We start from the raw sequence: 24,590 nt of genomic DNA, 5'->3' as shown, positions 1-24,590 counted from the left end.
CAAGCGCTGACGCACTTTAGCGTGCTAACATGCGCTGCGCTAGAGTGAAAAGTTGAAAATCTGTAAAAATAAAAGAGATGACGTTAGTTTAAGGATGACAATCTGAAATACATACAATCAAAGATATCAATTTAGAATTTCACTAAACCTCGGATGCGAAAATATCATTTTCTCTTTTAGAAACTATAAGAGGAGTTTTACTATTACATGGAATCTCATGAGTTGATGCAACTTAAATTATGATGACAATTATTGTACCCTTTGGACACTTTTGAGCTCTCTTTTAACCTAGCCTTAATTTGGGCATTTCTACTTTCACTTTAATGCACAAAAAACCAAACATGGTGCTCTTGTCTATGATTCCTAAATTTGGTTTGTGTCAGCTTGCAATTTATTTCTTTATTTGAAATTTTGGTTGAATAATTGGAAAGTGAAAGTCCATTCAAAATCTCACTACAATTCCCTCTTTTTAATTCAAATATACCCTTTTGAATATGATCGATCTACCTTTTTTTTTTTTTTGTAACTAAGGTGTTCGGATTAACTTACGCACACCTAACTAATCATCGGGAAAGAATTGCACAGCAGTCCACCGCCATAGTCCACCACTTAAAAATGTGGATACTTAGAAGGAGAATCGAACCTGAGACTGTATGCTTATCTATATTATCTCTAATTCGTTTTAACCATATGAACTATTCACGAATGAGTTTGATTAATCTACTTGATAACGACTTATTATGTAATGCTTCGAACTGGGTGGGGTATTTGCGACTATTCATATCAATCTACATCCTTATTTCGGTATGTTATAAACATGTTTTCATGATTTAAAACAGAAAAAAAAAAAAAAATGATCCGCGAAGCTATAATTGTTCCATTAATTAAAATTAGGGGAGGTTTAATGAAATTTTTGGAACACAAGGGATGTGAATGTTTCGCCCTAATTATAATATATGTTTAATATTTAGGTTGGAGTAGCTAGTTTATGTCTTTTTATATATGAATATATGACTAGTCATAAGCACAGACTGACCTACCCCATCAAGTTTTATCAAGAATAAGTTAAACCCATTGCCATTGATTCAATTATTTTATTATTATTATTTTTTTTATGTACATACGAACTAATCACTCGGACCCTGAAGCAAACGATCAGGAAATCCCTTTAGTGGCCTCCCTTACTAGTGTCTGGGTAGATTCCCTCAATGGCCACCTCTATTAGTATCTAGAAAGACACGAACTTAGGGATCCATGTTAGACACCTTTGCTTTTTTTACCATCAAACTACCTAGTGGTGATTCTGGTTCACACACGCATCCTCATTAGGTTATTGTATGCGTATCCGTTACAACAGATGAATGTACAATTTATCACCGAGGGATACATGTTTATGCTAAGTGCATTGACTTAACACGTTTTTATTAGTTGATCGTATGCACATCTGTTGCTCAAAAGACTTTCATCTTTTATACATACTAACGTACATTTGTCGGAAACAACTATACATACAATAAGTAAACAAAGGTATACATGTATATCATATTCGTTTGACATAATACATTCTTATTAGCTTGAACTTTCACCAATATATTGAAGATCTATAAAAGCTCCTCACACTTGTAAGTACCATTATCATAATTCTTTCTCAAGGACCACAACAAAAGCTCAGCACAATAAAAACTCAGAATGATGGGCCTCATAAAAAGCTGCATTCAAACCTAACATTCATGCATTCATGAATTTAACTTTCTACAAGTGAAATTATTGGTCATAGAAAGTGATAAATTTTCTCTGTGAAAAAAGGACAGAATTTCATCAGTAACTTGCTCAGCTTTCTCTTGGTGTACAAAATGATGTCCATCCTGGATTATGACTACTTCAATGTCAGGTACAAGGGCCTTAAATTCTTCTCCTTGTATGTAATCTTTTATCCCAAATGATTGATAGCCTGGATTTTTGTCACCCGTGATGAATTTTGTAGGCACTCTGATTTTGGCTCCTTGCCATCCTCCTGTTAGTTCCCAATTCCTGAATCAATTCATGCAGTGTGACAGTTTAGAACTAGAAAAGTGTTCGAGTCCTATATCGATTAAGCACATTTTAGTCTATTGGTTTATAAGATGGGGTAATCCTCTCATTTAACATGACTTTATTAATAAGTAGTCAGACCCATCTCAAATTCTATGATAATATTAAAGTTAGGCCTAGTCGAATTGAGTGTTTAACTAGAAAGTAAGGAGTTAGAGCCAACATTACAGGCATGACCATGAGGGAGAGTGTTCGAGTTATATACCGACTAGACACGCTCAAACCTACTGATTTATAAGAGGGAGTAACCTTGAATTCTATAAAAAAGCAAATTAACTTATATGGCCAAAGCGCGTAAGGCGCCAGTGAAACCAGTTGTGTTGAATTTATTAGCAGAGAGTTGCAGTTCTTCAATGCTAACCCAGTCAGGTAATGAAGATGGAGTCTCGAGAAAGTCTATTACATCAACACCAGGAGGAGCAGATAAATGATCAGGACCATCCAGAAGTAAGAACTTCTTCAATATTGTTAAAGAGTCGTATTTGGAGAATGATTTTTCAGCTTTTCCTGGCTCCTGAAACTGAGTAATGTAGAACCCTTCACCAAATATATTGGCGAAAAATTCAATTGGGTTGAGCTGTGGGGAGCGTGGCCGGTAAGGAACACATAGGCTAACGCATGCTTTAACTCTATCTGGTCTGAACAGGCAAAGGTATGAAGCAAGTGTTGCACCCCAGTCATGACCCACCACAAATGCCTGTAGGGTTCATCACAGGAAAATTATAATATAAAAGACAGATTACATGATTTATCTTGGTTCGTTCAGATTAAGGAACTACGTCCAGTATTCAAACAGAGAATTACAACGGCAACTCACTCTAGCTCTCAATTCTTTTTCACATTAGGTTTCTCACTATTACAAAATACAGCTTATCCGAATCTAACCCGACTCAGGTCCAAATATTAAGAAGGATCACTCCGAATGAGTCGTAGTAGACAGACAATCCATCAAGGCTAAGAGAAGTATACACCATATCCAAGAATGATGCTGTGGGCATCTTAAGATGCATATTGAAAACATGTTTTCATGTTTTCATGTGGCCTATCACCGATGCTTTTGTTTCCAAAAATGTGTTTCATGCAGCAATACAGCTGGTTCAGTATCAACAAAAACTGTACTGTTTCTCGAGAAAGCTAAACAAACAGAATAATAACGAAAGCAATAAAAGAACACCAGAGTTTATAGTAACAGATATTAAATAAAGTGTCGGTCATCTCTTAATTACCTGTTCTTCTCCAAGCTTGTCTAGCAGGCCAATCAAATCTCCAACAAGGTGGAAAACTGTATAAGATGCGGGGTTCTGAGGGCAATCAGAGTCGCCATAGCCTCGCATATCTGGAGCAACCACATGAAAGCCATGTGCAGCCAAGTGATTAATCTGGTAATTCCAGCAAGACCAAAGCTGAGGAAAGCCATGAATGAGAAGAACAAGAGGTCCTTGGCCTTTCTCTGCTATGTGCATCCATATCCCATTTGTTTGAATCCTTGTATGCTTTATGTCACTCATGGTGGTGATCCTCCCTTCTTCCTGATTTTTACTTTCTCTTATTAATTGATTTGTTCTTGATAACTTTAGATGATTGAAGTTTTCATATTATTTTTCAATTATGAATGCTTGACTTTTGTTCCCACCTTTTGAAAATTCCACATATGCTTGCAGGGTACGTTTACTATGTTGTTTAGAAAATTCAGCATTTTATTACTTGGTCAACCAGAGATTTAAGTATTAGGTACATGTTTTTCTTGATAGATTAGGTTTTCTTTTTTTGGGCAATGCTAGCTCAGCGAGGAGATAGCTCAAACAAACGTGGCGATGATCAATAGCGGATCTAGAAATTCTTGTTAAAGTGGGTCAAAATAAAATATAATAGTATATAATACTCATATTATATGTTTTTAGTTGAAATTGTCATAAAAAGAAAAAAAAAATTGAGGATGGACTTCAATATACTCTAGATCTGCCCCTGGCTATAATATTATAATAAAGAGATTTGCACTGGAATTGACGGACAACCACTATCATTATTAGTGTTTATTAGTATGGAATAGAAATTGAAATGAGGCGTGGCCAAGTGGACAAAATTTTCAAAAAATGGTTTGATGAGTGGCTCTGATACTATAATAAACGGACTTGGGTAGAACTCATTCTCAAAAACTAATTCAAGGAAAAAGGAAGCCCAACTAGGGGTGGGATAATCCGGTTAACCGAACCAGTTTATCCAAACCAAAAACCGAACCTGTTTTTCGGTTTGGAGAAAATCCAAACCGAATGTAAACCGAACCGAATTTTCGGTTCGGTTACCGGTTAACCGGTTTTCAAATTATCCTTTAATCCAAAAAATTCTTCAATGTTTCATTTAAGTCCCTAAATTCAAATATTTATTATTTTATATATAATATTTTTTTTTGCTTTTATATTTAGGGTAAAACCGGTTTTTTGAATTTCACAAACCGAATCGGTTTGTAAAAAAACCTAATTTTCGGTTCGGTTAGATTTGGTTTTCAGCTTATTTATCCCACCCCTAAGCCCAACCACATATATGTACCGTTCAAGGGAAAAAATGGAGTTTTGAAGGATTAAAACTATAATGCTTTTCCCTTTTTCAACAAGTTGAGCTAATGCAAACATCTAGAAATAAAGTTATGATAATTTTGGACCAGCTTTTTTATTACTTGGCCAAACAAAGATTTAAGTGTTAGGTACATGTTTTTCTTGAAAGATTAGGTTTTTTTTTATTGGACAATGCTAGCTTAGCGAGAAGAGAGCTCAAACAAACGTGGCGATGATATTATAATAAAGGGATTTGCACTGGAATTGATGAACAATCGGACGTGGAATATTAGTGTTTATTAGTATTGAATAGAAATTGAAATCGGGCATGGCCAAGTGGTAAGACAACGGGTTTTGGTACCTTAGAATCAAACTCTAATTTTTGTTTTGATAAAATTTTTAAAAAATGGTTTGATGAGTGACTCTGATACTATAAAAAACGAACTTGGGTAGAACTTACTCCCAAAAACTAATTCAAGGAAAAAGGAAGCCCAACCACATATATGTACCGTTGAAGGGAAAAAATGGAGTTTTGATGGATTAAAACTATAATGCTTTTCCCTTTTTCAATAAGTTTTGATGGACCATCTTCTTTAACAAATAAAGTATAAAGCTAAAGTAAGACTACTCATTTTTCATAAGAAGTTGTGAATAGTTCATGCCATGAAAGTTGTGTTCAATAATGGATCAATGTTCCCCTTGAAAGATCATCCAATCAAAAATAGGTTATAGTATTGGGATGAGATTTTNTGAATGATACAGTAAGAGGATTGACTGATGAGTTGAGATTGACAATCACAGTCAAATGGCTAATAACTTCATTAACTGGCATTAATTATGATGATATAAGAAGAGAAGAGTTGTTGCGTCCTTATCAATGTTTAATTTATTAATAGGAGTCAAAATTCTAATATTAATTACACTCCACATCGTCTCTCGTGATCTAAATTTTCTTGAGCAATGAATCATGACATTGGATCACGTGATTTAGGTTGAGTAGTTTTCACAAGAACCAAACAAATCAAATAAAGTTTCTAAATATCAATTTATTACCCAAAGTTTATATTTCAACCAATCATCAGTCAATTTCAGTATCATTATGACCCTATACCACCACTATTCTATTCTTCAATCATCACTCAAAAAAATCTCTCAAACTCTGCTCCCGCTAACCTTCCCCCTTCTCAAAAACCCTAATAGCCTAGATCGATTTACTCTCTATTTATCACAGAATCAAAAAATATATTCTGGATAGTAAACATAATATAAACTTTGGATAATAAATTAGTATTTTGAAACTTTTTGGGTAGAAAAGTGTCATTAAGGCAAACCTTGGGTGGGGAAAAGTTGTGCACTCAAAATTAAATACCCAAAAACGACAAACTCACAACATACACTTAAATACAAAACCCCATCAAGGGTTTTGCAAATCAAGCTTATTGATTTGTCCTTGCATAAAAAATAACAATAATCTAAAGGTATCTAAATGGTCAAAATAACTATTTAATTACCATTAACCAAGTAAATAAAGATGGGGTTTATATGTTTGTAAAAAAGGTTGGTTAGACAATAACCTTGATAAAAAGTAGTAAAAGAAAATTTGATTAGATTTAGAATTTTTAACTTTTAACTAGAATATAAGGGTAATGACCACTTTTTATACTAGGAGATTTGATGTGAGAATGATGGGAGGGCAGCTAAAGTAGTAATAGATTGGAATGGAATAGTTGTTGGGTTTCACTTTTATTTTTATTTTTTCTAGATGTTTAAATTGATATGTTGTTTATAATAATTGTAGGGAAAAGGAGATGGGCACAGATAGAAAATAGTGTTGATAATGAGTAGGGTTGTTTGATTACTTTAGATGATAGATTTAACTGGAAGGAAGAGGCAGAGTGAGAGAAAGAATTAATCCATGTGGCCACTATAGAGAGGGAGGGTCCCCTAGCTGGTTAGCCATATGGGACTAGGGGTTCCTCTTCTTGTTATTGTGTCTTGAGCCACAAACAATTTGTGTCCTCTTCTTTGCGATTTTTGTGTTGGTATTTTTGGTTACTACCCTCAGATCTACATCTACTTTACGATTATGTTTTGTCCAAACCAATATTATTAATGTTTAATACTGAAATTTGCATTAACGAGAAGTACGTGGGATTTGTGATAGAATTCATGCAGAAGTTTGTATTAAACTCATGATTATGATGCTGGATCAATAAACGAAATAAAAGCATAATAATAACACAAGAAATGGATTTTTAAAGTGATTTGAATTCTTATTGTAAAAATTTAACATTTTACTTTTTTTTTTTTTTTTTTTTTTTTTTTTTTTGTAGAAGTGGGTTTGCGCAAGTTATGAATGAACCTGTCTCGATTAGGGTAAAAACCTTAAGATTTACCAATTAAGTAATCGTTAGTAGACTTACAAATGAAGCAATTTTCTCATAGAGTGACATGTGGAACAGCGCAGCCTTGGGACACGTGGTGTGAATCCATGCTGCATGGATTTACCGCAAAACAATTAGTTTAGTTTTAAATCTACGACAATATACCTTATTATCATTAAATTTTAATATATATGTTAATATTAAGAGTTAATAATATAACATTCTTGAGGTTTCTAAAATAATAGAAATCTTCCTATTTGGTAGAAAATTAATTTGATAAATATTTTTAACTCATAATATTGTAGTCCTAATTGCTCATTAACAAGGTTTTAACAATATGAGGATTTTTGTTATTTTGTAAATTTCAAGGGGGTCTTATTAAAATATCAAACCTGAGGGGTCGTTAATAACTTTAGCGTTCCACATCCCAGGAACTTTTGATTAAGTGAATCTTAAATTATTTGAAGGCATCAAATTTCACTCCTAGGGGCATTACGTGAGACGATGAGAGATATTGAACATTTTGTCATCATATGTTGCTGAAGTTATAAAAGAACAAAAAATGTTGGAGAAATTAAAGGAGGTATAATTACCCATATCTTATTGTTTAATATTTGAGAAGTGGGCTTAATAGAGGAGTTGACATCCCATTCATATTATTATTATTATTATAAATATCATGAATGGACTAAAATATAAATAAATTATACATAAAAAAAAAAAGCATATATTAATGGTTTTGGAGAGAAGAGACTACTCTATTATATCTGAAATAGTACAAATATATATTGTTCAATAAGAATGATGATTCCATTAATTTGGTGATGTGGAACAAAAACAATTTCTAATAAGTATACTTAACTAGGAAGTCCTATACTATACAGTAGGCTTAAACCTAAATAAAATATAGTAATACAATTAACAATATTGATAAATATATTTTTTTGCCCCAAATCAAATGAGCAATTGGATTGAAAAAATAAAGGATTGTCAACCACCCTTTATATACTTTTAACAAACATAAATATTTTGTATAGTTTTGGGGGCATGACTGAGTGGTAAGGTGAGGAGTGAGGACTACAAGAATGAAACTTTAATGAGTTTTTTACGTATATTATAAGCAAAAAATGCGAGAATATTTATTTCCATAATCTCATCATGACCTTTTTTTTTTACTTGGCAATAACTCAAGATTTAAATCCCATATAGATGATAAACCTTTCCCTTGTAAATCCAATGGGATGAATTCCATTTTGATATATTGATCAAAGATTGTAATATATGACTTATTAATTTGAAATGGAGCAAATTATGGATTTGGTTTGGTGATTGCTAAATCATTTTCATATCTACCAAACATTGATAAAAATTCAGCAAAACAGATTCAGTCTAACATGCCGGAAAGGGGGCAACAACAATAAACGAGTTTTACCAAAATAAGAAAATTAAGTTGAGTTGACAGGTTGACCACCAAAATCATGGGCTTTTAGGCCTACTTATAATACAAAATGCTTTGTTGAGCATAAATCAAATTTGTGCCAAAGCCCAATACCTTTATCTTTGTGTTGGCTTTCCTGGGTTCATGTTAAGCAACTTTTGCCCATTTTATTAGTGTAGAATATTTTAAAATTAGTAAAATCCTCAACTCAATTAAATTTTGTTATAAACTTTCCCAATCAAAGATATGGTCGATGCTAGAAAAACCAATCACACTTTTCTTACATTATTTTGTAAAGGGTGTTTTCTCGTTTAAAAATATATACTAAAAGTACACAAAAATCTAATGTATTACTACAAAAAAAAAAAAAAAAAAAAGTCTTATAAATGTAAAATTTTCTTTATGTAACATTGTTTATCATGTATGACGTGTTCTGATAGCAGGAATTAGAGAATTGAATGTAGAAAAGAAAAAGAGAAAAAGGAAGAGTGGGCAGGTAATGTGCAGTGAAAATGGAGTCATAATGATATTGATGTTGCAGTTGTATAATTTAAATGGCTTCAGGCAAAGTTCCAGAAGAATTCTAGTACTCAGATTTTCTTATCTTCTAACATCCAACTACTACTACCACCTCCTCAGTCTCATTGCCAGTCGCCAGACAATGATTTTAAGTCAATATATATGAAATAATAAGAAAATTACAAATAATATATTGCTAGTTTAGAAAAAAGTTGAAAATAAAATAGAAGGGCAATGAAAGAAAAGAAATGGGGTGGTAAGTAAATCTTAAAAACTCTGTTAATAGTATGTAATACTAATAAAGTTAATGCTTTATTATCAACCAATTAAAAACATGTAGCTCTATGTTACTTAGTTTATCTCTCATATTCTCATACTTTTTTTTTTTTTTTAATTTTACGTGCACTTCAATTAACAGATCCTAAAACTATTGACTGGATAAAAAGTCGGTGGTTACCTCTGATAACACGAAGGAGAAGAATCCCTATCAAACCGTAGTTTATTCTCCACTTTTTCAGTTTTTCTATACATTATGAAAGTACGTATCTACCCTTACATTTTTTAAAAATAAAAACAAATGTAAAAGTAGAAACAATTTCCGAAATTGGAAAAGCAGCTTTTTCTTTCATGGTTTACACCCTATTAACAGCTTTAAACATCCAACCCCCACCCACCAAAAACCCTAAAACCCCTCCCTCTCGCAACCCAACCAAAAAAAAAAAAAAAAAAAGTAAAAGACTAAAGAACCTCCTCACCCATAAACCTGGCCAGCACATAATCATCCAAATCAGAGCCGTCCATTTCATCTCCCTTCAAAAACCCACCACCCTCCTCCTCGCCCACCACCCCATTTGAACCTCGGGTTCCAAGTGCAACGTTGACAATCCCTCTAATGTCCACGCTCACCATGAGTGAGGACTCGGAGTCGGAAAAGGATGAGCCGCAAGTCTCTTCGTTGCCGTTGATGGTAACATAAGAGGAATACGACTGAAACATCAAGGGTGAGGTGTAAGGATTCTCGATGAACTTGACTCTGGTGAGAGGTTTCGTGTCTAAAAAGTTAACGAGGTCACCCACTGTGACAGTGTCATCCTCCATCGACAGCCAAGCTATTATATCATCCCCTAAATCTCCGCCACCGGGCTCCTCTGTAGGACGTGGCCTTTTGACTGATGAGTCGTCGACGTCGTTTAGTTCATCACCCTCCCTCTTTCTGGTTTGCTCCATGAGTTAAAAGAGAGAGATTTAGAAGGTGGAAATGGGTCCCAAAAACCAATAAAGAAAGATGGAAACGAGTTTGATTTGATTTGAACAAGCAATGAGAAATATAGAGTGTGTGCGTGCCACGTGGAAGGTAGGGGAGAGTGAGTGACGTGGCGGACAGAGTCAAAGTGATTAGACTTTTCCGTCCATCGGATTGAGCGGAGTGGCGTGATGGCAGGAAAGGCGGGAATTTGCGTGATGGAATTGAACTGATAAAATGTCAGTAACACCAATCATTTACAGTTTTACCCTTTAGTCATATGAAAGTATAAGTAAGAAAACTAATAGATTAGACGTGGCGGACACCGAAGGTTGGCGGTTGCGTGTGGCACATGTTTTGAATTGAATGTAAAACGATGAAATTGCGGTTTCTGGAGGGCAAAAAGCTCATGAATCATGACATCATTGAGGTTAGAATTAAGAATTATTATATATTGTGGGGGGTACAAGTGTCATGATATTTTGAGGTATGAAAATGGAGGCCCACTTTGCAAATGTATTAAATTTCTGGTCAATAGAAAAATAAATTAGAAATGAAGCAAGAGAAACGTGATGGTTAATGGTTAGAGTAATGCCATACTTGCCAATAAATTTTACAAAGATGTTCATATATAATATAATAAAAAATAAATAAAATAATAAATTTTATAAATTTTACTTTATATTTTATATTTTTATTTATTTTTTATCACCTTATTTTATATAAAAATCTTTGTAAAATTTTTTTATAAACATAGTATTATTGTAATGGTTATGAGAGAAAGAAATTGATAATAGTGAGTGAAAATTTTAAATCTACAAGGGTTATATTTACTTACCCATATTAAAATTATATCTCTTTTTTTTATGAATTTTATATATTCGTTTTCTAGTATATGAAAATATTGAAAATAATTGAAACAACCAAAATATGTTTGATATATTTCTATGGAAACACAAAGATAAAACATGGAAAGGACGAATTCAAAAGATGTCTATTTTTTATTTCTATTTGTAATTTGTTGATCAAAATATTTATTTGAAATAAACTTTGTATTGGAATTTGTTTTAGAAAAAAAGAAAAACTTAAAACTTTTTATTGAAATTCTTATAAATCTTTTGTTTTGTGAAAATAAAAACAGAAAATTCATATAAAAATGCTTATCCCACATTTTATATGAAAAAGAGTAAATAAATTGGTACACCAATGGGGCCTAAAATTTTAATAACAGTTTTAGAAAAGTAATGCTACATCCATAATATTTTCTCAACATCTCCGATGGAACAACTCGCAATTCGTCAACTCATAAATGAACAGAGAGACCGTAGCAAATAGACACAATCCATTTATAGGTTGACGAATTGTAAATTGTCATATTAAAAATTATAAAAAAAGATTGTGGACTTAACATTACTGTTTCTAGAAGTAGAAATGCGCCTTTTGTGTATACAAAAAAGAAAGTAAAAAGAATTGTGCTAATTTAAACTGAGTTGAGAAATCAAATGAGGCTGAAAGACTTACACATACCCAAGGTTTGCCAAAACGATAAGTTGGTACCTAAAAGGTTTTGAAACGACAAATAGGTACCTTCCGTCATGTTCTGTTAGTGATTTTCGTTTAATAATAGTGAAAAGACTAAAATGCCCTTGAAAGTTTGATATTGTAGTTTTTTATAAATTAAAAAATTTCTAAAAAACCCCTTAGGTTTGCTAATTTGACTAATACCCCAATATATAAAAATTTTATAAAGTAACAAAAACACCCCCGCCACCTATAGTGCCAGATTCCGGCCACCACTGTCGGAATCTGGCCGAAAAATTTCGTTACGACACAGACTCGTCGGATCTGTGTCATAACGCGTAGATCTGGCATTTTCCGGCAAGATCCGTGGCTGATCTGGCCGGAAAAGGCCAGATCTACTGCCAGATCTGGCCAAAAAATTGCGTTACGACACAGACCTGTCAGATCTGTGTCGTAACGCGTCGATCTGGTATTTTCCGACTAGATCCGTAGAGGATCTGGCCGTCGAGGCCGGAAAAGGCCAGATCGACGCGTTACGACACAGATCCGACGGGTCAGTGTCGTAAAGCAATTTTTCGGCCAGATTCCAGCGGTGATGACCAGAATCTGGCACTGCGGGTGGCGGGGGTGTTTTTGTTATTTTATAAAAAATTTATATATTGGGGTATTTAGTCAAATTAGCAAACCTATGGAGTTTTTTATAAATTTTAAAATTTATAAAAAACTAAAATATCAAACTTTCAAGGGTATTTTAGTCTTTTCACTATTATCAAACGAAAATCACTAATAGAACATGACAGAAGGTACCTATTTATCGTTTCAAAACTTTTTGGATACCAATTTATCGTTTTGACAAACCTTGGGTATGTATAAGTCGTTTTGCCATCAAATGATGAAGAAACCACTAATAAGTCGACCTTCTTGTCACCCAAAAGAGATATATAATCAACAATGCTAGTCTTATAAAGAGGCATATAAAGTTAACCTCTATCCTTCATCCTCATCATTTTTCTCTCTCTCTCACTTTTTTTATTTTTCTTTTGTTTTTTTCTTCACTTTGTAAGCTTCTTTATAAGGATAGAGTTATTAATGTATAATATCAATTCCATCTCCATAAAACACCACATAATCCCATTTTCTTTTACATTAAAACTCTCCAGCACGAGTTTATTCATCGTTTTTCCGGAAACTTCCAAATCAATTTCTTATTGCTCCATCCATTCACAATATATATTACTCATACATCGTATTTTACTTGAGAGCACATGGGTTTCTTCAATTTCAAGAAAACCACCACCTCTCAAGCAAACAAACAAGAAAATCACAGTATTTTCATACAAATTCACCACAAATACCTATGTCTCCATAGCACAAATTACTCTAACAAGCCGCAGGACCTCCATCCACCATCTCTTCAATCTCCAAAGCCACACGTAATTCAACTAAAAAGAATATAAAAAAAAAAGGTAGAAAAAACAATTGTATTTACACAGAAATCATCTAAGTGAACTGCCTCCAACTCATGGTGGATTACTTCGATATTGAAATGGGGCAATGTAGTGTGTGTTATGTTTTGCGAGGCTGGGGCTGGTTGAGAGGGGGGGTGTCTCAGTGTCATGTTTCGTGGGATTGAGATGTTGCCGGTAGGGGCGTTGGATGCTGGGTTTTTGCTGAGGTGGGTTGGTTTTAATTTAATTTATTTTCTTCTCCGTCTCCCGCCGAACCCTCCCCTTGGCTGTCACCGCCGTACCGCCGTCACTTGTACGCTACAAGTGCCGCCGTGAGAGCGTCGCTGCTGGCGAAATCTAGCCGGCACTTGAGGCTCTTGCGCTGCCGCCGGTTCGTCTGTCCGGCCGAGAAGCTGCATTCATCGGCCAAAGGCCCAGCGCAAGTACAACTCGCCGGCCGGTTGCATCGAGTTTCATTCCACTGCCACTCGCCGGCCAAAGGCGGAGCACAAGCACCACTCGCCTGATTTAGTGGTGGTGGAAGAGGATAGACAACAGTGACGCGGGTGAGATTGGTGGTGGTGGTGGTTAGGGTATGCTATTTCAAAGAGGGAATTTGGAATTTCTGATTTAACATTTTTAATTAATTAATTATTAAATATTTTATACAAGATTAAGATTGAGTTGGTACTTGGTATTTGGTAAGTGATGACGGGGCAAAAGGGATGAGAGATGTGGTAACTTGTAACCGGTCAATTTGTAATTGATCAGGCGAGAATTGTTGAATAATGGATTCAAAATTGATCAGACAAAACTCATTGTTGTGTAGACAAAATCCATTACAAACTGCTATGCTCCGTCTGTGGGAAAAAATTTATAAGAAGAGATTGTTAATCTAGTATTATCGATGTGGGTATTGCCATATCACCTATCAGATAAGTGTAGTATTAATCTTTACTCTTTTATGGGTGGTCTCGGGTGAAAGAATTATGGTATGTGGAAGCAGGAGTTGGACACTGGGCCTGGAAAGTAAGCCGGCCTGTGGCAAATTGGCCTAAACCAGAAAAAGAGGTTACTGTCAGGTTTGGATCTTTGAACCTTCACATATAACAAATAAAAACTATAAATATTGAATTAAAAATGCCTTAAATCATTAGATATTTCAAAAAGTAAATGTAATACGTGATTAATTAAGCAAATGATTATATAAATGTAGTGTGAAGCTCCACAGATCGTCTAGGGTGAATCGTTGTAAATGGGAATAATGGATACTCGACAGCCATTATTTATCGGTGCTGTTTTAGAACCAGAAAACATCATTTTAAAATTCTACCTTCAGTCATTCAAATGAGAGCCACTCACAAAATCCATTTAATTCCAAACCTTGTAAAAACGCGTTCAGCATTCTGTAAACATTTCGTAAGGCTTCAAACAGATTTACGAACTAAGAATTAGTTCCAACTCAGAACCTGCAATATTTTCGATAATCCTTCTGATTTTCATCAACAAACCTGAATCATTTGCACACTAAACACAGTTTGCTTATCCAAACACTTCAGATAAAAGATAATTTGCATGGACTTCATGACTGCTAAGGAGAGAGAATGATCACAAATTCATCATAGAGCCTCATATTTCTGGAAAGCTATATAATTTCTGACAACAAACCTAAAAAATAACTTAACGAATTTCTATCATTTTTAAGAAGTCAACCCAATAGCTCAATTAGTTGTAACAATCATATGACATTTCATGACTTAGAACCACATGAGATTACGTGAGACTTAAACTTTTCAAGCTCCGCTAAAACCTCTTCTTCTGGCCTATAGATCAAATCGCTCATGCGCCATATCTGCACAAACCATGATACCATTAACTTATTGATTACCACTTATTATATAATATTTGTTTTGGAATCTGTATGAAAACATAAGAAGCAGAGGAAAAAAAAAAAAAGAAACAAGGTTGGGTGGGGGAGGGAAAGAGGTGTACAAAGCCAAACATTGTAATTATTATCAAAATTCAATCTCACCCATGCGACTGCCATCCAAAGAAAAAGTAAAAGAGAAACACTTCCAATCATAATAGAATTTTTTCTTCTCTGAGTCTTATTGGAAAGCATAGAAACTTTAGAAAAACATATTTCAGCTATTTCCATTATTGAGATGCTATAAAAAAAGAGCATCATACTTTCTAACCTGATGCTTTAGCATCATTATAATGAAAACATTCGTTCAATGAATTTATACGATTTTACCTACTGTCTATAAAAAGTTATGCTTTAAATTCTTTTAGAAAATCTCCCATTTGATATTATTCCTTGGCTATCTCTAATTCAAATTGTTACTCTGTAGGTTCTTTTGCAAGCTGACTTTTTTCCTTTCAATCTTATTCCCAACTCGCCTAAAGAGGTTCCCCCCAAGCCCAAAAAAGGAAAAAAGATAAAACACCCAAAGAAAAAGCAGATGATACCTGCAGTGTGCCCCCTCCACCTGTCGTATCACAGTCATCAGAGACACTAACAACAGTCCATGGATCAGATGCATTCCAATGGAAATCAACAACTTTGTCCCTGTATGAAAAGCAAAAACTCCATAAGAAAAATTACATAAGCAAAATTTCAACAGTAAAAAAAATAGTCAAAACATTGAAGATATTCAATATTAACAAAAGAATAATTTATTTCAGGATAATTTATCTTACGAAAAATTAAGAATTTGGGCTACAATACTGTTCTTAGGCATTATATAATATAATTTAAGATTGGCCAATAAGAAAAACAAATGTAAGGTAAGAAAACTCATCAAAATGAGATAAATTGCCAGTTTAGGAAAAGATCAACATTTTGTCAAACTGAGTTTCTAAACAATTCAAGATGGCAACAAAGTCTTGCACCTTTCATACATGAGGATGGGTATATGAAATAGAAGATAAGAGAGCTAGATACATAACACAAAGTTCAGCGACAAGGAATACTTTAAGCTCGAGTTGATGGAATTACAAGGAGAAAGTGAACATAGACTAAGGATTTAAATAGAAAAGAGGGCCTGGTTTGAACAAAATAAGTTTCACCATAAAACACTAGAAAATCAAAACCCAGTAACTAATACACCAATAGTATGAAAAGGTAGTTACGGACCTGTGCCCAGCATGCTGGAAAAACAAGCCTGCGGGAGAACTAGGAGACCTTGACCCATGTTCCACCTTTTTACCAACCTGCAATAAATATATATATATATATATATACACACACACACACGTTAATCTCAGAAAACATGAAAATATAATATATGCCAACCAAAAGTCAGACAGTCAAAAGCAAAACAAGTGAAAGAAACAGCTTTCTAAAGGTAAGGGGTAAGAAATGCTTCTCCAGGAAGTGTGGGATAGAGCTTTAAGCACCATAGACTCAACATACAAAAAACGTAAAACACGAAACAGAGACAGGCATAAATAAAATTAGTGAACTAATTTTATATGGCTTTTTCAGTTCACTACATTTTATTGAACCACCAAATATATTATTTACATCAAGATCCTAATTTACAAAGTTCTAGCCACAAAAATTCCCAGTCATCACCTGTTGAGCTGAATCACACTAGGCAAGAGAATGAGGAGCAGCTTTCAAACTAAATTGACATAGACAAATTTCTCAATGAATATTGCACCTTGGGTGTGAGTGTTAAATCAACCTCAAATCAGTGTCTCAACAATCTCCTCAGTCCTTGTCTAGGAGAAGCCTTGTAAATTATGCTAGGCACACCAAACTTAACTTGATATGGAGAAAATACGTAGGTGCCCAAGTTAACCGCACTTTCTTATCAAAGAATCAACCTAATTTAACTAAAGGTGAATATGAAAAATTCCTTCATTTGATGTGTTTGAAATGGTATTTTTGTTTGTTATGCTATGAAACTCCTGATACAGAATAAAAACATACATGCAACTGGCTCAAAACACTTTTCTAAGCCTTGAACAATCAAGGCAATTCCTCTGTAGTCCCTACTGCAAAAATATTGATTTAGGTGACTAACCCTTGAAGTTCAGTCTTTATCTTTGTTTTTGTTGTATTTAGAATCGTTCCACTCTGCTGTTAGGTTGTTGGGTAAATGATAGAACATAATTCTCTGAATGTAATGTTCTGTTCATAATATCAATATAGAGTATATTTCATTTTCATTCCTGTGCTTGCTGATTGTTTTAACTGGTGTTGGATAGAGTAGTTTGTGTGTTGCTTGGTGGTTTAACAGGTCAGTGTTCTATCAGATTCAAACATTTTCTTTTTCCCACACATTCATACAACCTACAGAATACTTACAACTGTCTACCATAAGATGCATGATTCAACATAGATGCTGAATATATAAGTTCCCAACACAAATCACGTACTGACCACAAAAAAGCTGCTTGACATAGTTTGAATATTTCACCATCTTTAAAAGAACACATTCCTATTCTTTTCTACAAGGAACACTAGACCCTTGTTTGGTATGTGGAATAGCTCTTATGATAAATTTCATCTTGGGATTGTGATCCAATCCAATTATTTGAGTCATATCGATTTGGGCAGGTTATGTGGTTGGTATGCATAGGGGCCAACTATATAATCCAAAAACATGGGATATGTTACCGTATCCCACAGTATCGCATTATCCCAAGCCCAGAGAATACTATCAGTTTCCCATCAACTGACACATTCTTTCTCTCATTTGCGTTGTTCTTTGTTTTCATTTTATTTTTTCATTGATGCATTTTTTTAAAATGAACTTATTTGTCCTCTAAAAAGGATCTAAAAAGGATTGATTCATTTTTTTACCTAGATCATTATAAAACTTATTTTTAAACAAATGATGATTTATGTTTTTTTTTTAAAAAAAAAAAAAAAAAATTTCACTTGATATTTAACATAAATACTGAGCTGATTTTCTCTACCAAATAAAGTTAGAATTATAATCCTGTCCAATCCCATACTACACCAAGCATGAGACAATATTACACATTAATTCATTCCTCTGTAATTTAATTCCGCATATAAAAACGGGAGCTTAGAGTTAAAGGTAGTCTATATTCAGTTCTTATTTCGTGAACATGTTCACCTTACTATTTTATTATTATTATTATATATATATTTGAGAATAAAAGAGGTATCTAAATGGTAGTTTAGATGGTGCATAGGTCAGCAAAAATAAGGAAACATATACCCAGTGCTAAACTTAGATGCAGAGACACATGCAAAAGCAATCAAACTCAGATAATAATAAGTTTGCCATAGGCACCTTCTCATAATCCCAAATGTTTAAGAGACCATCCTCCGCAGAACTTCCAAATACAGATGATTTGTCTGGAGACCACTGCCAATTAGAAAAACGAATTCAGTCAAAGAATATACAGATGATCATTGCAAAATATTGCTCCATAAGAAGTAAAAGGTATGAGAAATGAAATATTCAATAAAACATGAACACTAACTGATACCTGCACACAGAGAACAGCAGCTCTGTGACCCTCAAACTTATGGATAGGTGACCCAACCCCGTTGGAAGTCAGATTCCGACGATCAAACATGCGCACAGAATTATCAGCTGACCTGGAGACATCATACCAACAAAAAGTCCAAGGTGATTCATCATCTCCTTATCCGTGAAAAAACACAGAGAAGCACAAAATTCAAAAGTCTATCACATACCAGCACCAATACAAAATGCTAAAGCTGAAGAAAAACATTAGAAAATACCCGGTAAGTATAAGATTATCATCGTGGGGATTCCAATCAACACAGTGCAGATCAGCATTATGTGCTTTCTCAACCTGCCAGTGAAACAACAAAAAGGAAAAAGAAAACACAGATCATCATCAGAATTTGAGGTTATATCTAAAAAAAATCAAGCACAAATTCAAAAATTAAGTATCCAAAAAGGTTAACAAGTTCAAAAGAGAATTAACAAACACTCATGCAAAATCCAAGGTCATATCTAAACCTGACTCAATGAATGAACAAACATATTCACACAAAACATGGAATTCACAATTAGAGCAACGATTTGGAAAAATTTTCAGCACAGCTAATAATTGGAAACAGAAAAGAATAACATCCAGAAATCAAGACATTAAGGGGACAAAATGCACATTCGTCGACTACTTAACACTACATTCATTAAGTCAGAAACCAAGTAAACCACTTTGATCAATTCCTCATCAGACCTGGGATAAGAGCCACTCAGGCGTAGAATCATCCCCTCAACCCGATGAAATAAAAAAAATAATAATAATAAAAAAAAAAGAAGATAAATTCCCAAATATTCGAACCAAGTACTATTTCTACAAGTACCAAACAGAACATTCTTCAAACACATACTCTCAAGAATCAAAAACCTCATACATAGTACTTTACATTCCCTGTGGACATCACAATACTGATTTTATCCATTACCAGCTAAGGAAACAATGGTTTCCTATCAATATTTGAAAGCAAAGACAAAACATGTAACAAGCAATAACAGAAAAGACTAAGGAGATGAATATAGTCAACATAACCTTAATAACTGGGTTTGAACCAACTCGGGCATCCCATAAGATAAGGCAAGAATCATCACCTACGCTACAGAACTCCTGTGCACTTTAGCAGAGATAGAAGTTTATCAGGAACAAAAGAGTTGGGGGATAAATTTGCATTGCTACTAACTGTAAATCAGTTGCTATTCAGGAAAAGCAAATAAATGCTCCCTTGATTTCCTGAGAAATACAACATGGCTACAACCAGATAAATTGGTAAACAAGCGCCAGCATCAGCATATATGATAAAATTCAAAAACCTTATACCCACATGGAATAAATTTAAAACTTTATTTAACAAAGAATTTTCAAGCTACCTGGATGGACAGAATGTCACATCTTCAACTGTATCCTCATGCCCATAGTAGATACCTCGTGGACCAACAGAAGGACCATCACCAGCTTTATCATTACCTTCCCCAGGCTTGGGATTCTGTTTAATGATTGATCCACCTGATCCTGCAGATTTAGCTGTGGCTGGATCTGTGGTCGATGTTGTTATATGGTCCTGGATACTCCATAAAACCACCGATTTGTCCTTACCTGTAAAAGAACAATTGTGTTCAGGGATAGGACACTAGAAGACTAATTTTTTAATTATGAGCCATGACCAAAAAGAGAACTCTAAAATAACGTAGCAGAAAAGAATTCCCAAAAGAGTAGATAACGAAACTTTTTTATCCTTTCTTAACCCGAGCTCTGTCAAAGAGCATCAAATATTTGAGATTGGGGACTATTGTTAACCCCTAAACTGTTTAGTAGTTAATAATCTGTGTATGAAACATCCAACATAGGTGGTCCCAAGTAGAGCTGACCTTGGACATCTTGGTCAAAAATAAGTGTCATATCATTGGATACCAATCTATTTGAAAAACTCCACATGCTACATACTATATATCCAAGGCATAGTTAAATTGCTTTAGTTACAGTCACATTGTAAAGAAAACCACTAATGACGTTAACAAAAATAAATAAAATAACTTCTCACCTCCAGAGAGCACATAGGGTTCTGTAGGGCACATAGCAAGAGCAAATTCTGCATTATCTTGATGTCCAGTCAAAATCTACAAATGAAACCCAAAATTAACTTTACAATAACAAAATCACACAAAATTAAGAATTAATAATTCTCAACTATAAATATCACATAAATCCCTAGCAACGTGCTAAATAAAGATTTGTGACAAGAACGTTAATAAATATCAACGGAGTTGTTTCACCACCATTTCTATATGTATAGAATGAATAATCAATACAGTGCAACACTGCCTTGATCCTCAGACGTTTTTGAAGTATATGCACATATTATGTCATTTTGTTTTGGATGTAAACATTATTTATTTCACTTTATGGATCATATACATAAAACTTGTAAAACTCGGGGGAATATCCTAGAGTCACAAAAATATTTTCAGAAACAAACTAAATTTAGCAGGCAACTTCACAAAAGAAAATATATTAAAAAATAAAATAAAGCTGATAAATCCATCTATCATACTGCTGTTCAAGATAGTAATCAACACTCCGTTTCCTGAAGAGAGATGCACATGACAAGCTTTCTAGAAAACATATTTACCAAAAGGGTGCACTTTTACTAAAGTTCCTATCTCTATGAGACCAATTCCTGAATGGTAAAGAAATTTGACCCCACAATCCCTGACTAAACGAACCCCTAAAACTCTCATAATAGCATTTTCCCTGAAGGTGGGATTTGTCAAAAAAACCTTGCTCCCAGAAAGGATAACATTTTAACTAATTAAAGACAAGAAAAAAGAATTCCGACAAAATAATAAATCCTCATACACTTCTGGAACTATCAGCCCTGCAAAAACCATCTATATGAACAATGGCCATATGAATAGGATTTTCATTCGTACGTGTATGTGCTATTACACATTATTTACAATGATAATACAGAAAGCATTAACCAACTTCATATCCATTACAACGCTGGTAAATAACAAGAACTGAAATGAGTATACATAATACAAAAGTAAATAGAGGGAAAAATTTATATATATACTGCATTCCACATTAAGACATACCAAATCTGGGCGAGAATTAGTAGCTCCAAGAACAGCATGGCGGTTAGGTTGAGCTTCAACATCCCAAATGAGAACCTGAGTTTTGAAAAGACTCAGATCATCTAGACACCAAACTTTATAAACCAATAAAACCAGATATGAACCAAACTTGAAATCCGTGTGTCCAAAATAGATGAAAAAAAGCCCCTTACATCTGGACTGTCAGTGTGGGTGGCCACTATCTTGGTATTTTGTGGAAGCTCCCTGATTCTGTTGACCTGCAAAATGATATTCCACAGTCATGCAAAGAAAATGATGTGACTTAATAAATAAGGGAGTGCTCCATCATTCAGAAACTTAAAGCTAAAAGGATGTAAAAATAAAAACAAGATTCTTTCAAAAGAGCCTACATAAGGATAAGTAAAATTTTATTTTGAAATTTTAGAATTCTAGATGTAACGAAGTCACTCCATTGATTGGCAAGCAAAAGGTGCCAACAATGGTCAGTGTATATGTGCATGAGCAAATGTGTATATGCATTGTCTCCAGTGTATTAAAACCATACCTCTCCAGGATGTATGATGGTCTTGTACTTCTTGACAAATGGAGATCGCGCCTCTTCATTAAACTGAATAATAAAGCAATCCTCATAAACACAAAGAAATGAACTAAAACCACATTGAACAAAACATAAAGAAAAACGAAGAATAAAGCATTACCTGAGAAATGTGTTCGGCAGCTGCAACCCTAGGTTTGACAACCTCACAATTCGCAATAACCAGTGTATTCGGAACACTACCATCAGTCTGGTAACACAACAATTAACATAAAACAAATAAACAAAATGTTGGAACCTAAAAAACAAAAATCAAATCGAAGGACGAAACCCGACCTGTTCAGAAAGGTAAAGACGTTGACGATTCTTGTAAGTAGCTTGCTCAAGCTGCGGGCCCCATCTGTAAATAAAAGAAGATGAAATGAAGACACATTAAGTATAGCTAGGGTTTAAGGTGAAAAAAATCGAAACTAAAAACCCTAAAAAAGCGAAAGAAGAGAGAAGAGAAGGGACCGGCAAGAGAGAGAAGGCCAAACGAGGTTGTGATTAGCGAGCCAGTCATAAAGAACAGGAACAAGAGATTTCCACTGAGTGTACTTGTCGTCAACAGAGTGATACTGAGTTCTCTTGGCTGTGTCTTTCATCTTAGGTGTTTGTTGTTGTTCGTCTTTCTTGTCTTCCTTAGGTTTGGGTTTACGGCCTCGCTTCTTGGGTGCCTGTTGTTGATCCATTGTGAGAGATTAAAAGTCGTCGCCACACCTAAACGGTTACAATCAAGAGTTCAAAACCACCGTGAGGGAGGGGCCGGGGACCTACTACACTTCCAGTCACTCACACAGTCACACTGATGGGGACATCCCCTCCCACTCTACCACGAGGAAATTTAACTCTCGGGATATCCCAAGTTAATTGACCCTCAAAATATTTTTGAATTTTTTTTAATTTGGAAAAACTGACGTGGCACATTATATAGATTAAACTGAAAAGATTTAAATATATATGGGTAAAATCATAATTAACGGAAGTTTATTTAAATTTTGAAATTTGAAAAAGAGCCCCCACCCTTCAAAATCATTTAATCGAGTCATATACCCAAAAAACGATCAATAAACACATTTCGTTTCTCTACGATTTTCGGTGACTACAGTGCCTTAATTCTGACAAATATTCGATCATAAAGCTTCCTTACACAAAACCATGACTGACATTCACAAAGAGGAGAAAAACCCAACCCCACTCCGAATCCTAGACTCCTGTGGCGCTAGCAGTTCAAAGGCTGTCGAAGAAGACGCTTCGGTGGATCATCCGATGAGTGAAGGTGGTCCAGAGGCAGAGGAGACGACGGCAGCACAAGAACAAAGAGAAGAATCAGAAAACGATTTTGAAGAGGAGGACGTCGATGAGAATTCAGGCGAGGAGGAGGACGCCGGTGAAGAAAGGGTACGTTTTTTACTTGTTTTTTTGAATTTGATGAGAAAATTGATTGATTTGTGCGAATTTGGGGGAGATGTAGTTGGTTTTATTGTTATGGTGGTTGTGGCGTTTTGTCGAACAGTTGGCGGGCATTAGTGGAGTGGCTTTGTTTGGGTTCCAAAGGATAGGGGAAGGCAAGGGAGGCCATAGTGAGGTTGTTTGTGGGAGGTTGGTGGGTTGGGGATGGCAGGAGGTCATGCGTTGTGCGTGGCCAGCCCTGCAATATGCAAGGCAACCCTCCAACCCCTCTATTCGGCCACCTCCTACCATCCTCAACCCTCCAACCTCATGGAACCTACCACAACAGTCTTTGTAAGGCTTGCATTTGCAAGGCTAACTATAATTGTTGTGTTAGAAGTGTTAAATTTCAGGGTTTTTAATTCATATGTTGGTGGGATTTTAGCTTTGGTGATTATTTGGATGTGTTTTTTTTTTAGTTGTGGGGATAATGGTCTTAATTGTGGTGATCCTTAAATTAGTGATTTTATGAATTTGTATGTTGTGAATGAATGTGTAACGGTGGTGCTGGTATTATGTGTGATACTAATGTTTGTTGGTTGTGCTTGAAGTGTGAAATGAAAGTTTTTTAATTCATACGTTGGTGAGGTTTTAATTGAGTGATTGTTTAGATTATTAGTCTGTAACAATGAATGAATGGATGTTGTTGATGATGGTGGTGGAGGTAATATTATTAAATGGAAGATTAAGTTTGTTTGTTGTGTTAGAAGTGTTAAATGCTTGTTTTTCAATTGATGCTTCGGTTGAGTTTTAGTTTAGTGATGTTTTAGA

The 24,590-nt window shown here is 34.6% G+C and overlaps 3 protein-coding genes across 3 annotated transcripts; all 3 read right to left on the bottom strand.

Annotated features, from left to right (window-relative positions):
* Window positions 1-1,530: 1,530 nt before the first annotated feature.
* On the bottom strand, window positions 1,531-3,692 carry LOC116110264 (epoxide hydrolase A-like). Its single transcript, XM_031396482.1, has 2 exons — window positions 3,318-3,692; window positions 1,531-2,031 (listed from the first exon to the last, which is right to left on the bottom strand). The coding sequence occupies exons 1-2, from the start codon at window positions 3,597-3,599 to the stop codon at window positions 1,963-1,965; spliced, it is 351 nt and encodes a 116-aa protein (XP_031252342.1). The 5' UTR covers window positions 3,600-3,692; the 3' UTR covers window positions 1,531-1,962.
* Window positions 3,693-9,722: 6,030 nt separating this feature from the next.
* On the bottom strand, window positions 9,723-10,211 carry LOC116110216. Its single transcript, XM_031396433.1, has one exon. The coding sequence runs from the start codon at window positions 10,209-10,211 to the stop codon at window positions 9,723-9,725; it is 489 nt and encodes a 162-aa protein (XP_031252293.1).
* Window positions 10,212-14,788: 4,577 nt separating this feature from the next.
* LOC116110247 (WD-40 repeat-containing protein MSI4-like) lies at window positions 14,789-23,227 on the bottom strand. The gene is made up of 15 exons (XM_031396455.1): window positions 22,842-23,227; window positions 22,665-22,728; window positions 22,492-22,578; window positions 22,338-22,400; window positions 21,985-22,050; window positions 21,794-21,868; window positions 20,737-20,812; window positions 20,066-20,291; window positions 19,731-19,812; window positions 18,931-19,004; window positions 18,672-18,783; window positions 18,473-18,547; window positions 16,336-16,412; window positions 15,669-15,768; window positions 14,789-15,048 (listed from the first exon to the last, which is right to left on the bottom strand). The coding sequence occupies exons 1-15, from the start codon at window positions 23,057-23,059 to the stop codon at window positions 14,947-14,949; spliced, it is 1,497 nt and encodes a 498-aa protein (XP_031252315.1). The 5' UTR covers window positions 23,060-23,227; the 3' UTR covers window positions 14,789-14,946.
* Window positions 23,228-24,590: the final 1,363 nt, after the last annotated feature.

The sequence above is a fragment of the Pistacia vera genome, unplaced genomic scaffold (genome assembly GCF_008641045.1).
Source record: "Pistacia vera cultivar Batoury unplaced genomic scaffold, PisVer_v2 Contig6, whole genome shotgun sequence".
NCBI classification, from domain to species: Eukaryota; Viridiplantae; Streptophyta; class Magnoliopsida; order Sapindales; family Anacardiaceae; genus Pistacia; species Pistacia vera.
The sequence above is the reverse complement of the archived record's forward strand: the minus strand, read 5'-3'. Positions and strand labels throughout refer to the sequence as shown.

Excerpts from the sequence above, each read along its gene's own strand:
- LOC116110264 (XM_031396482.1), bottom strand. The coding sequence starts at position 3,599 with ATGAGTGACATAAAGCATACAAGGATTCAAACAAATGGGATATGGATG. Across the intron at positions 2,032-3,317 it reads ACAAGCTTGGAGAAGAACAG|GAATTGGGAACTAACAGGAG; the intron begins GTAATTAAGAGA and ends GAATTGATTCAG.
- LOC116110216 (XM_031396433.1), bottom strand. The coding sequence starts at position 10,211 with ATGGAGCAAACCAGAAAGAGGGAGGGTGATGAACTAAACGACGTCGAC.
- LOC116110247 (XM_031396455.1), bottom strand. The coding sequence starts at position 23,059 with ATGGATCAACAACAGGCACCCAAGAAGCGAGGCCGTAAACCCAAACCT. Across the intron at positions 18,784-18,930 it reads GATAATCTTATACTTACCGG|GTCAGCTGATAATTCTGTGC; the intron begins GTATTTTCTAAT and ends TGATGTCTCCAG. Across the intron at positions 16,413-18,472 it reads ACATTTGGGATTATGAGAAG|GTTGGTAAAAAGGTGGAACA; the intron begins GTGCCTATGGCA and ends TATTTATTGCAG.